Raw genomic sequence first — 13,672 nt, 5'->3', positions numbered from 1 at the left:
TACCAGCTGCTCCGGCAGTGTAATATCTGTATTGTCAGTTTTATATTAGACTTGACTTGATTTTTTAGTCGGATTAGTGTTTTGTTATTACCCTTATTTGAGAAATAAAATCTAGGAAACTCTTTTATCATTGTTTTACCACGGGCTGGTCATTTATGTAGCATTGTTTCATGCTGAGCAATAGCGGGGGCTTTAAAAGTGTAATCAAGGGAACCAAGGTTATAGCGGTAATAAAAAAAAATGTAATCCAAGGACAAAGACCAGACATGGAAAATAGACATACACAACAAAGAAATAAAACAGACATACACAACAAAGAACTAAAACAGACATACACAACAAAGAACTAAAATCATACATACAAAGTAACAAAAGCAAATGAGCAACTCAGACTCCACCAAAAACTGGGAGGATTGACCAGGTGTACCGGTAGAGTAAGTATCCTCTGCTTTTCTAGAAACACCTGCCCAGGTAGATACAAATGCCCAGCCCGTGGTCAAGTAATGATAAAATGGAGTTTCCGTTATTTCTTTCGATTTTAATTTGGCTTGTTTCTACATGTTTGAATAGATTCAGCCTATGTGTTGCATATAACTGATTTTTAGTTAAATTCAGATTTGACCACATTTTGGCCTGGATGTATTTTATTTTTGCTAAGAACTAGAAAAAAACTGTGGTCATTATGATGATATACCAAATAAGGCATTAGGAACTAAAATACTTTGACAATATATGTCTTGATGATATACGGTCTGTGGCAGTGTATAATTACTTCCCTTGCATGTACTCTTTGTTTATCATAGCATCACAATCGGGGGCCATTAGCGGGGAAGAAATGTAATAAACATGTCGATTTAAAATTAAACTTAATGCAAAAAATTATCAAGAGTGCAATATGACGTACATTAAAGTATATTGACTTGTAATAAAAATAAAATACGAAGTCGACCTCGCGTTTTATTCCGATTCCAAACCTCATTCCCATTTATTTAAAGTCAATATACATACATTGCCTATATCCATAAACAATGACAGAATCAAGAAATCTAATATCAATAACATAATAGTAAGATTACAAGAAAACAAATTAAAAAATCGGTCAAACAAGGGCTATATCTGTAACTGTCTCCCTACATTGGCAAAATTGTATACGAGGTTACAAAAAAAAGACGAAGGAAACTTGAAACAATACATGAAAAAGTAAAAATTATCAGAGACCGAACAAGAGCAATACCAACATCATACAGAAATGCACGGAAGTAACAGACTGTAATTCATATTTTGGTCGATCCAAAAGAAGGATTTTCTACTTAAATAAACGAAATGCAAAAATTCAACTATTCTGCTGCCTGACGGGTACATTTATTAAAGGGTAAGACATTCATTTTTCATTCTTATTACAATGTTTATTTTTGTATTGGAATGTTTACCGTGTTCGTGTTGTAGAAAAAAAAAGAATAAAATCTAAAGAGTACATATGTGAAGAATTGGGTTGAATAAATCGATCGGATTATACTATCGTTTCCTCTTTTTTGCAATTTAAATGATTGTGTGCTAGAGCTCGAGATAAAGGAGACAACATAAACAGCTTGTTCTATATATTTTTCGGACCATTATCTCGATAATGACAACAGTGATTATCTCAACATATAAATTTATGATTAAAGAATAATCGATGGAACCAAGATTATAGCGGTAATCAAAAGAATGTAATCCAGAGAGAAAGACCAGACATGGAAAACAGACATACACAACAAAGAACATTAAGTAACTATAATCATACATACAAAGTAACAAAAACAAATGAACACCTCGGACTCCACTAAATACTGGGAGAATGGACCAGGTGCACCGGTAGGGTAAGCGTCTTCTGTCTGAAATGTTTATGAGCCGACATGTCCGGCATTCGTAAGGAAGGGTGGGTTGTCATGGGTCGCAATTTCTTTGGGTCGAAATGTACGGCATTGGTACACCGTAAAGATTATGATACCTTAAAATGATTACATTCTTTTGATTACCGCTATAACCTTGGTTCCCTGATTATTCTCTAAAATGTAAACGTCAAGCGTTTAAAAAGATCCCTTGTATTCCATTGAGTTTCATTTTGTTACGATTTGTATCGTTTTTTTATCCTGATTTAATTTGTTACGATTTGTATCTTTTTTTAAATATTATTATTCTATTTCGTTCTGATTCATTTTGTTACTATTTTTGTCGTTTCGATTCTCTTTTTTATCGATTCTATCCTTTCGTTCCGTTTCGTTATTGTTTCGTAATTTTGAAGTATACAAGAATAATGGGTAATACTGGTAATGTCAGGGGGCTGTTATGTAGACTGTTTAGGCCAATCGTATCTTGGAAAAGCTATGATTCGATTTTGAATGCTAATCGGAACTACCGAATATTTTTCGAAACTTGATTTGTTGTCAATCGCATTAACAATGTATACGTAAATGAAGCTACCATGATGTTATTTTTAAGCTCCTGAAACTGAAGGTACAAAACTGATATTTATACTTCGACATGTATGCAGAACCAAGTTGATAATACAACAATTCTTCGGGTACGTAATAACAGTTGTATAACGCATGTGAAATGATGGTTTCATTGAAGGACATGACCACGCGAACAGATTGCTGGTGGTCAAATCAACATTTATTCCACTCACAAAATATAAAATACGTTTCAGAGGAACGTAATTTGTTTATAATGTTTGCCTAACCGTAGCGACCTTGCGCGGAATTTCCACCACAGTCAAATAACTTATATGTACGTGATATTATGTTACGTCAAGATTCCGTTGGTTTATTAATGTGTAAATGCGAAAAATAATTGTTTTATTTTATTCTTATAATAAATGATACTTTAGATATTTTATTTTAATTATATACGTGTATTTAAATAAATTATTGAAAAAGTTGTAATAATTGTTCTTTATTTGAATAACTGGAGAGATAATTGAAAGAGACAAACATTTTCTCTTTTCTAAGTAGGCCTCATTGGTAACATTGAATTGTTGGCCAAGTAACAGAAGAAATTATTGTTGGGTGCTGGGTCTTAAGCTTATTTTAGCATGTTAAAGTCAGCGTAAACCCCGACATCCAGGAATTATTTCGTAAGTAGCGAACGGATATATATTTTCAACACTGCATTAAATCTTAATTGTATATTTTTAGTATTCAGACGATGCATTTGTTCCCATTGTTGAAGACTCTGTTATTTGTTATCATGGCATTATTTTCCGGAGAGACTAGTTGCAAACGCAATAAATGCTTTGGATATGTTCGGGGTGATTGAATGATGAACAACAGGTGAGTATCTTTGTTTTACAGGTACAGTTTTGCGGTGCCAGAAATTAATACTTTCATTAAAAAAAACATTAAATAGAAGTACAAATGTCTAGATCTTGATTATAACATTTTGTTGAATTAAATGCAATTATTTTAGAATTAATTATTATCACCTGGCGTACATGCACCTAACTCATATCAACTTTTCACTGAGTAAGAATACATTATTCTTGTAACTTTCATAAATGCAGAACGAAAAATTATGAATAGATTAAGGGGCGGGATGTCAGTAGATGAAACAATACTAAACGCACAAAGAAAACACACGAAGGGTAACAAATCATTTGAAATAAAGGAGGTAAAATAATTGCAATTCAAATTGAGACTTTATCATGTTTTTTAGATGTCATTTTTAGAATTCATGGATGAAATACTTTATTATCCTTTTTTTAGATTCTTCAAATGCTAATTCTGGTTAATGCTAAAGAGTGCAGAGTTGCCGGTTACTGAATAAAACCTGGTTCGGTTATTGTTCTATTTATATCGCTTTTCAATGTATACCAAGGTCAAAAATGAACAAACAAAAAAAAATAGAATTATAAAATAAACACTTGATGAAATTAGTAATTGAGTTATTCATCTTTTCGCTTCCACTGAACACCTCAACATACATCATTTCAATCAAATGAGGCTTTTACTTATAGAACGCTGAACATTTGCTCAGAACTTATAGAATGCAAATAATCACAAGAATGGCTACACATCCGCTTGATACTTCAGAGTAACCGAAACGTTAACATATACGTTTTCTTTTCAAAACCCAAATTAATTATATATTAACTACAATTAGTTACACTAGTGCCCATAATTTTTACTGAATCAGTCATTTCCTAATTAACATCTACTGGAAGCTCTTGAACAATTTTTGGTCGATAATATTAAGGCCTTTAATAATTTTCCATTGCCGATCCAATGCAAAAAAATATATGGGCATTGCTAAGAGTTGTCAGAATCAATTGAAAAAAACAAAAACAAAACCAAATCAAAAAACAAAAACAGAAAACAACAAAAACAGCAAAAAAAAGGAGCTTCATTAATTGCCAATTCGGTTTAGGTTGTTAAAAGCACTAAAAGTGTACATCATTTTTTTGTCAAGGGAAACATGTAATGTCTAGTAATGTGACAGTGCGTAGTCATAACGGATCCTTTCGGGTAAAAAAAATTCCATCAGATCGCGTAACGGACATTTTTGGATTATTTTGCTTAGATGATACTGATGGCAAGACACATTAGCAATACATTCAGGAACAGGAGATATACGACATACGGATTCGAGTTTTGATTGTAAAAAAAAAACAACGAAGACATATAGTGTCAGGTTCCTACAGTCTGACATAGGAAATATTTACACACAAAACAAACGAATGATTACAACACATACTCATGTTTAGTGGAAATTATCCGAAAATGTCCTGGCCGGATGTTAAATTTCGCGGTTTTTAGGAAAAAACATATACGAACAACTTGTGCGTTTCTTATTTTGAGCATTCTTAGTGGTACACGCAGAAAAAGGTACTTACGCTTACCCTACCAGTGCACCTGGTCCATGCTCCCAGTTTTTAGTGGAGTCCGATTTGCTCATTTGCTTTTGTTACTTTGTAGTATGATTTAGTTGCTTTATGTTCTTGGTTGTGTATGTCTGTTTTCCATGTCTGGTCTTTGTCCCTGGATTACATTCTGTTGATTACCGCTATAACCTTGGTTCCCTTGATACTCTGTCATTAAACATACACTTCTTGGAAATTCTACCAAGAAACATTGATAGAAAATAGAAAAAAAAATATATGTAAAACATTTTAAGCATCACGAGAGTTTTCAGCTTAAATATTCTTAGAAGTTTGCTTAATTTACATTCCGTAAGATTTTGGTGGGCGGGGCAAATTTTTCTATGTATTTTTCGATGTTTACAAGCTAGAGCATCTCATGGTAACCCCCTTTTGGGATAATCATTATTTACTTAGTATGTCATTATTATGGAATTTTACTCTCAAAATAGTCTTTACAAAATTATGAACATAGGCGTGTAAACGCAATAAATTGCATTTCAGTGCTAAATGTAGATCAACGAAATGTGCAGCATCATGCACACTTGTGTTACAAACTTAAAGCATTCACTGAGATCCAATAGATGAGTTACCAATGTGCACGGTTATAATATGGCGAATAAGTTAAAACAACATTGGATATGCTAATGGTATAACCCGTTACGTCACTTAATATTGAATTTAATTATAACAAATTTGTGCGTTCATGAACAAAGAGAAACATAAACTGAACACGTAACATGTTTTTGTTCATCTCGCCCGACCTGTTAAACTCAACCGATTATCTTGTGTCATACACCAATAACATCGAAATACAATAAAGAATACATCAATATCTGGAAAAAGGTCATGAAACAGAGTGGAATAAAACAAAACAAAAAATACATAAATAAATCTTACGCAGTGACCTTGACAGATTAATATATTTCGTTGTGGCACCAATTTATAATATGAATTTCTAGGCAGGTCATCAAAATTCACATTTACAAAAAAAGACTTTAATAAAAATACTCTTAGCAAATTTGCACAGATTTGGTATTGGATAACAGCATTTTAAAGTTGGATATTTAGATGTCACGAAATGATCACATGATTCAAAAGGGAAATTTTCGAGAAATCGAAAGTAGAAAAAATCAAACAAACTTTACAGAAAAAATGTATTATGGAAATTTTTAGTTATTTCTTGTGAAATGCGACTTGAAAATATTTTAAAATAAAAGTCCTGCGCAGAGTAAATAAGACAGAACACTAAAATACGCCAAATTTGACACCCGCAAAAATTTGCTGCCGTACGTTTTGCACTACAACAAAAACGCGGAGTGACATTTGGTCATTTAGAAGGGTTAGCATGTTCTATGGCACCAATCATATTGCACGTGAGTATTATCCAATAAGTCTAATAATGCACGTTCCAGACACAAATCACAAAGAAGTGCCTTGAAAGTTATTCGAAGAAATGGACAGAATTTTGCAAAATTTTCTTTTTTATAACCGAACATTTTGAGGGAAGATGAAGAGTTATTCATAAACTGACAAAATCAGGTATAAAACGGTGCACTGAATTAAAATTAATTTTATATCTTAACAAATTTACTTTAACTGATGTAGGCACAGAGTGTCCCGTGAAACGCTTTATTATCCTATGAAAATAAAATTGGTATTGTGCGTGGACGTAACATTCATTGTGTCATCCAGCAATGCTCTTACTTCTCAAGTTGCCATTGAAGTTAAGACGCAAATTAATACTGTGCACACAAGAGCTGAAATGGATAAGCCAATAATGAATTTTCACCTAAATCCTTAGTGATATTTCAACTTTTGTGATACCATTATAAAGCTGAGATATTGGGCTATCTGTTGATATCTATACATATCTTGTAGAAAGTAGAATTTCGAAGAATAGAAAAAAAAACGTAAAAAGTTAGTTTTTTCCTCAGCGATGCACAAACAAGTAGCAAAAAATGATGCTGCAGTTTGCGACAAAAAGATTCGTACAAGAATAGCAGTTATCTTAGCCTACTTACTATGTTGATGTTCCAATGTAGAAAGAACAATATTTGAAAGAGCTAGCTTTATTGGAAGAAAATTACATTATTTACATCGTTATAAAACACGACTAACCAACAGATTGGACATAATTGATTCATTTGTTTAGTTGTGTGTTTGGTAGGAGCTATCTTAGGCAATCAATTTTTTAACAGCAATTCCAATCTAATTACTAAGTTGATTACCTTAAGTTGACATAAATTCGTTTTATCCTAAATCACAAAGCTTATAGTTTGACTGGTTGATATTCTCATTGAATCATACAAGCATTGTTTTAAATTTCCGTAACTGAACTGATTCAAACATTAATTCATTGAATGCCTTAGGAGCCACTTACATAACACATGAATACCCAAAATTGATGCTTAGTCTGTCTCACTCATTTTTGCAATAATAAACAGAAAAATTGTTCAGTTGTTTTCAGTTCGACGATGAACATCGCAAAACAGGAAACGAACATCCACACACACACACACACAGAGAGAGAGAGAGAGAGAGAGAGAGAGAGAGATGTTCAGATATGTTCTTTTGAAGAACTATTTTTTCTATGGAGTACGTAAACCATTGATCCAGTCAGGAATACCAAAATATTTGTTCTGTACCAATCAAAAAACCTGTTAAAGTGTTTGCTAGAAATGTATTAAAAGCGTAACCTTAGACCAAGACTTATTTCTTTGGGTCCCATTTGTATCTTCAACAAGAGTTTAATTAAATAATTAGAGAATTATCGGAATATACGCACTTGCTATTGAAAGAGAATTTTTTTTTAAACATGCTAACCCTCCCTGAGAATTTGATGTTCCTCTCCATTTTTAATCGGAGCTGACGTTGCTAGTGCTTATCAGTGGATTTCGTTAATTTTGCATATTTTCAGTTTTTATACGAAATCCATAACACGTTCAAAAAGAAAAACATATTATTATATAATATGTCTTATTAAATAAGAGCCGACGGAAAGTTCTAAGCAAATAAATGTCCAAGTAAACCCTTGTCATATGGAAGAAATATATCTGTCTTATTAAATAAGAGCCGATATAATTTTGGCATCTTGCACACACAGCATATAAAGCTTCTCAGTTCTGTTTATTTTGAAAGTTCATTCATCCATTTCTTAGATTTAGTTCAAGTTTTGAGACAATTTGAGTTTGGGACGTCCTTTGCAAAAGTCCGTTACAAGTCTTATTTTAAGTGGCAATTTCAACCGTTAAGCCTGTCTGACAAATTTAATGAGCTATTGTACCAAGACTTGAACTATATCATATACTCTATGCTCAAATTCTGGGTAACTAGGTATTTGTTGGACAGATTACACATTATGATATATATATCTTTGGCAGGTCTGAACACTAAGAAAGAAAAAAAAAATCAAGTTTTTAATCATCATTTGCTATACATAATTCATTTCTTTCAATTGTTTACATTTGTGGGTATGCATCATATATGACATTGTGCTCAAATAAGTTTCCATACTTATGTGACATTTGGTTGAGTGTATTATGAAGAGCCCAAAAAAAACATGTTTGTTATTATTTGTGCCAATGTGTAGTACAGTAAACATTCAAACATCTGAAGGATGATCAAGTAAGAACTGGGATTAAAATATCAAACATTATGAAATGATAGGATATGATATGATATGATTTTGGCTTATGTTTGGGACTGTATGCTCCTCCATCCTGCCAATACCAATATTTCATCACAAAAATAAGGAGTTTCGACTAATATAACATTTGAGAGCATGGTATTCAAACATGGTACTTGGAGTAGTATTCTGCCACTTCAACAGAAATGTATAGTGTGATTTGTAATCATGCAAATAATTTTTTTTTGTACAAATTTACAAATGGCCAATTAAATATTTGGATCATAACTAGCTTTTAGGAAGGGTGTATTGCATGTACATGATTTTTTTTCAATTGAAGCATTTGCTGTTTAAGTAAGAGTAAATATGCTACACACACACTATGAACTGTGTATAGTGTTAGGTCTTAGGAGATAAATGATATTAATACCATTGTTTAACAAGTTGTAAAGATATATGGAGTGAGCAATGTTCAGAACTTCTAAAAAAAGTTCATACACATATATACATGTTTGTAGTGTGTAATAGTTGACATGTGTTTATTTTAAGGGGAGAATTTGAAGCAAAACACATAAATAACTTTACATGCACAATTGTGATCTACCAAAAGCTCACATTTACTTGAGGATAGTAAAATGAGATGGGAATAATATAACTATTTAGGCCATATTTGTGTATTGCAGTTTCTTAAATTGGTATATGTGTATTTTATCAATATTACTTATGTTTTCGCAAGTAGTCATACTTGCCATTTCAATACTTATTAATATTAATCGTGTGCGATTTTTTTTATACATTTTGTATTAAAAAAAAAGAAAATATTACAAGTCAATTCATTTGGATAAAAGGGGGGCTATCTTCAATTAGTTCTGACTGTGCAGAATAATACATATAACATAAATATAAGAATCTTTTTGAAATATTTAGGTGGCCCTTAAAAGGGCCGTTTTTGATATGTGAAAATTCACATTTTAGGCACGTTCTCCACGGATTCTTCGGGCCAGTTGGATGTCCTTTGGCATGATGGTGACTCTCTTGGCGTGGATGGCACACAAGTTGGTGTCTTCGAAAAGACCGACCAAGTAGGCTTCGCTAGCTTCTTGAAGAGCCATGACAGCAGAGCTCTGGAATCTGAGATCAGTCTTGAAGTCCTGGGCGATTTCTCTGACTAATCTCTGGAATGGGAGTTTTCTGATGAGGAGCTCAGTGCTCTTCTGGTATCTTCTGATTTCTCTCAGAGCAACAGTTCCTGGCCTGTATCTGTGAGGTTTCTTGACTCCACCTGTGGCAGGTGCGCTCTTACGAGCAGCCTTGGTGGCAAGTTGTTTTCTTGGAGCTTTTCCTCCGGTGGATTTACGTGCGGTCTGCTTTGTACGAGCCATTACGAACGATGTATGATTTCAACAATCTTAGACTGTGATACCCGAAATCCCGTAATAGGTCTAATTTTGTTAACCCGCAAATTTGAAAAGTTAAGAATTATTGGTTACGCAGAATAATAAAAGGCATTGTGATTGGTTGCGATTCAGGCATTTTCATTGGACAAAAGAAATAAAAATTTCAATCCACTTTTTTTGTCTGGTGGTAGAGCTTTGGTAGTGATATGTCAAATAATAACAAAAATAATTATTGCTATTAATTTTATTGTAAAAACAAAAGCAAAAAATTACCAAAAAAAAAAAAAGAATACAAATGTCATCAACATCAGGACACATGTAAATTTTATTCAGAATTACAGTGACATGTATGTTGAGCTCCAGTTGAAAAAAAAAACAAACAAAATCTATCAAAAAATAAAAGGAAAATGTGTACTGTAGCGTTTTTTTTATATTTATATTTTTAAAGTATAAATTAATACTATACTAAAATAAGAGGAAAATAAATATTAAATATTTCGAAAGATGTGATCTAACTTAATACTTTGTAAGAAGTTTATGCATCTTGTATTTAAAATATTCTAACGCACAACAATGATAAAAGGAGTGAAAGACCAAAAAAAAATCTGATATCAATAAAAAAAAATTAAACTTTTCTGACCAGACGTAACATGTATGTATGTATGTATGTTTTAGTTCGGATCGATTCTTTATGAATTTTTTTCCAGTATGTAATATATTAAGTATTATAGAAATTAGAAGTAAAAAGTGGAATTTATTAGTATGATTATTTCTGTTAAAATTTTACTTTGTGGTTATATTTTATCAACGTGCATATAGAATAATATCATAAAAAATACAATAGTACTACAGGGTAGGGGCACTAGCTTGGTTTGTGTTTTGCGTACTGCAAGTACATATCAACGTAAGAATCTTTTTGAAAAGTTTTGGTGGCCCTGAAAAGGGCCGTTGTATATGATAGTTCAATGAACGAAACTGTTTATTTGGCAGCCTTCTGGGTCTTCTTGGGCAGGAGAACGGCCTGGATGTTTGGCAGTACACCACCCTGGGCAATGGTAACACCGGAAAGGAGTTTGTTCAATTCCTCGTCGTTCCTGATGGCCAATTGGAGATGACGGGGGATGATTCTGCTCTTCTTGTTGTCACGGGCAGCATTACCTGCCAATTCCAATACTTCAGCGGCCAAGTATTCAAGAACGGCGGCGAGGTAGACTGGGGCTCCAGCACCAACTCTCTCAGCATAGTTGCCTTTCCTCAACAGTCTGTGGATACGACCGACTGGGAACTGAAGTCCAGCACGGGACGACCTGCTCTTGGCTTTAGATTTAGCTTTTCCACCTTTACCACGTCCTGACATTGTGTTATGACTAGTTCGAATTCAAACAAAAATAATAACACACGTTTTGGCCAAGTTTCCCTTTTATACGACGAAACGGATTGAACAAGCGCACAAAATATGAACCAATCAGTGAGATCGTCCTATCGAGAGTAGTAACGGTGTTTTCCGCGAGGTTCGCGTTAAGAAACATATTTCAATCCACTCGTGTTATTTAAATACAAAATTTATTTGTATGACAACAGTATTCACTGAATTATTGTCAGCGAGTAAACATGCCACCAAAAGCAACAGGTTCAAAGGGAGCTAAGAAAGCCGTCACCAAGGCTAAAGCCGCATGGGCTGGAGGTGACAAGAAGAGGAAGAGGAGAAGAAGGGAATCTTACGGAATTTACATCTACAAAGTTCTCCGTCAAGTTCACCCAGATACTGGTGTCTCCTCCAAAGCTATGTCCATCATGAACAGCTTCGTCAACGATATCTTCGAGAGAATCGCCGCTGAAGCTTCACGTCTGGCTCACTACAACAAGAGATCAACCATCACATCTCGGGAGATCCAGACTGCTGTCCGTCTCCTCTTGCCAGGAGAATTGGCCAAACACGCTGTCAGCGAAGGCACCAAAGCTGTCACCAAATACACCAGCAGCAAGTAGACTAGCAGTAGCAGTCTAATATTAACGGCCCTTTTCAGGGCCACCAAAATCTTTCAAAAAGATTCTTATGTTGATATGTTATAACAGTAGCACATACCTCAACTTACCCGTTTTACTACAGAAAATATTGAACACGGACATATTCCCGTGTACTATAAACATTATAACATTGAAACACCCCCCCCCCCCCCAAAAAAAAAAAAATCACACTTTATGTTGTCATATACAAATACAAAGAAAAATAACACTTTAGTTAGTATCAATATTATAACGTTGTCTTATAAGGCACCAATTACAAACTAAATCTGCAGTACGATTATTATCGTAGTACTCAAATTCCTGACAGTAAATATAATGTTAGTTTGATCATTGTAGAGATTTCTTTCATAAATATACCATAATGTGAACTTTCGTTAATTTGGTGTTTTGGGTTGTGCATATAAGTATTTATTGTGAGAATTTATTTTTTTTATTTTTGGTGGGTAAAAAAAGAAAAGGGAGGGGGAGAGCTTTTATAGATACGTATATTTTATACATTTGTACTTAAATTTTGGCAACTACGTGTAACATATCATATATAAGAATCTTTTTGAAGGATTTTGGTGGCCCTGAAAAGGGCCGTTATTGTATGTTCTGTAGGAAGCTGTTTAACCTCCGAATCCGTAAAGGGTACGTCCTTGTCTCTTCAGAGCGTAGACAACGTCCATAGCTGTGACGGTCTTCCTCTTGGCGTGCTCAGTGTATGTGACTGCATCTCGGATAACATTTTCCAAGAAAACTTTCAACACACCACGGGTCTCTTCGTAGATAAGTCCAGAGATACGCTTGACACCACCTCTTCGTGCAAGACGACGGATAGCTGGTTTTGTGATACCCTGGATGTTATCACGCAACACCTTCCTGTGACGCTTAGCGCCTCCCTTTCCAAGTCCTTTACCTCCTTTACCACGTCCAGACATGTTGACTTACTGAGTGAAATTGATCAGTAGATGGCAAGTGGACGGCAAAAAAATCGACTATAAACAAATAACGCGACCGTGATAGAAAGCTACCTTGATTTTACAAAGCTAAGCGACCATTGGTTAATACTATAACAAATAATCTTTGGTTAATCGGAGGGAAAATAATGTAAACAAACAAAAAAAGGGGGGAATACAATGTAAAACAAAGAATATTTTTCAGAAATGCTGATTACAAATTATGATGATTATACACTCAAAATTGTGAAAAAAAGTATTATTTAAAAACTAATGAATGCTCTCTTTTTTATTTGAAAATGAATTGCAAGTTGTAATACGTGGCTGTATAATAGTAAATGTTCTTTATAAATTGAGTTTAACTTTAGTTCCAATTTTAAACACATAGATACAGAGGTGCACATGATGTGGAATTACTCTGAACGAATAGAAGGATATGCAAATAATTGTAATCATGAAATATTTATAAGTCTGCAAGCTGAATTGCCATATTTTATAAGAAGGGGTTGTCCTTGATAAGCTTTAACAGACTGAAATGTTCTAAGCAAATAAATGTCCAAGTAAACCCTTGTCATATGGAAGAAATATATCTGTCTTATTAAATAAGAGCCGATATAATTTTGGCATCTTGCACACACAGCATATAAAGCTTCTCAGTTCTGTTTATTTTGAAAGTTCATTCATCCATTTCTTAGATTTAGTTCAAGTTTTGAGACAATTTGAGTTTGGGACTTTCGTCCTTTGCAAAAGTCCGTTACAAGTCTTATTTTAAGTGGCAATTTTAACC

At 33.7% G+C, this 13,672-nt stretch overlaps 3 protein-coding genes and 1 pseudogene across 3 annotated transcripts; 1 reads left to right on the top strand and 3 right to left on the bottom strand.

The window, feature by feature from the left end:
* Positions 1 to 9,339: 9,339 nt before the first annotated feature.
* Positions 9,340 to 10,397, bottom strand: LOC148597852 (histone H3). Its single transcript, XM_088561549.1, has one exon. The coding sequence runs from the start codon at positions 9,902 to 9,904 to the stop codon at positions 9,494 to 9,496; it is 411 nt and encodes a 136-aa protein (XP_088417675.1). The 5' UTR covers positions 9,905 to 10,397; the 3' UTR covers positions 9,340 to 9,493.
* A 239-nt stretch (positions 10,398 to 10,636) lies between these two features.
* LOC148597851 (histone H2A) lies at positions 10,637 to 11,281 on the bottom strand. Its single transcript, XM_088561550.1, has one exon. It carries the CDS (start codon positions 11,274 to 11,276, stop codon positions 10,899 to 10,901), a length of 378 nt encoding a protein of 125 aa, XP_088417676.1. The 5' UTR covers positions 11,277 to 11,281; the 3' UTR covers positions 10,637 to 10,898.
* A 249-nt stretch (positions 11,282 to 11,530) lies between these two features.
* Positions 11,531 to 11,908, top strand: LOC148597850 (histone H2B pseudogene; annotated as a pseudogene).
* A 597-nt stretch (positions 11,909 to 12,505) lies between these two features.
* Positions 12,506 to 12,881, bottom strand: LOC148597849 (histone H4). The gene has a single exon (XM_088560626.1). The coding sequence runs from the start codon at positions 12,865 to 12,867 to the stop codon at positions 12,556 to 12,558; it is 312 nt and encodes a 103-aa protein (XP_088416752.1). The 5' UTR covers positions 12,868 to 12,881; the 3' UTR covers positions 12,506 to 12,555.
* Positions 12,882 to 13,672: the final 791 nt, after the last annotated feature.

Source organism: Perna viridis, chromosome 14, assembly GCF_037379345.1.
Source record: "Perna viridis isolate PV_CMFRI_1.1 ecotype Kerala chromosome 14, ASM3737934v1, whole genome shotgun sequence".
NCBI classification, from domain to species: domain Eukaryota; kingdom Metazoa; phylum Mollusca; class Bivalvia; order Mytilida; family Mytilidae; genus Perna; species Perna viridis.
The sequence above is the reverse complement of the archived record's forward strand: the minus strand, read 5'-3'. Positions and strand labels throughout refer to the sequence as shown.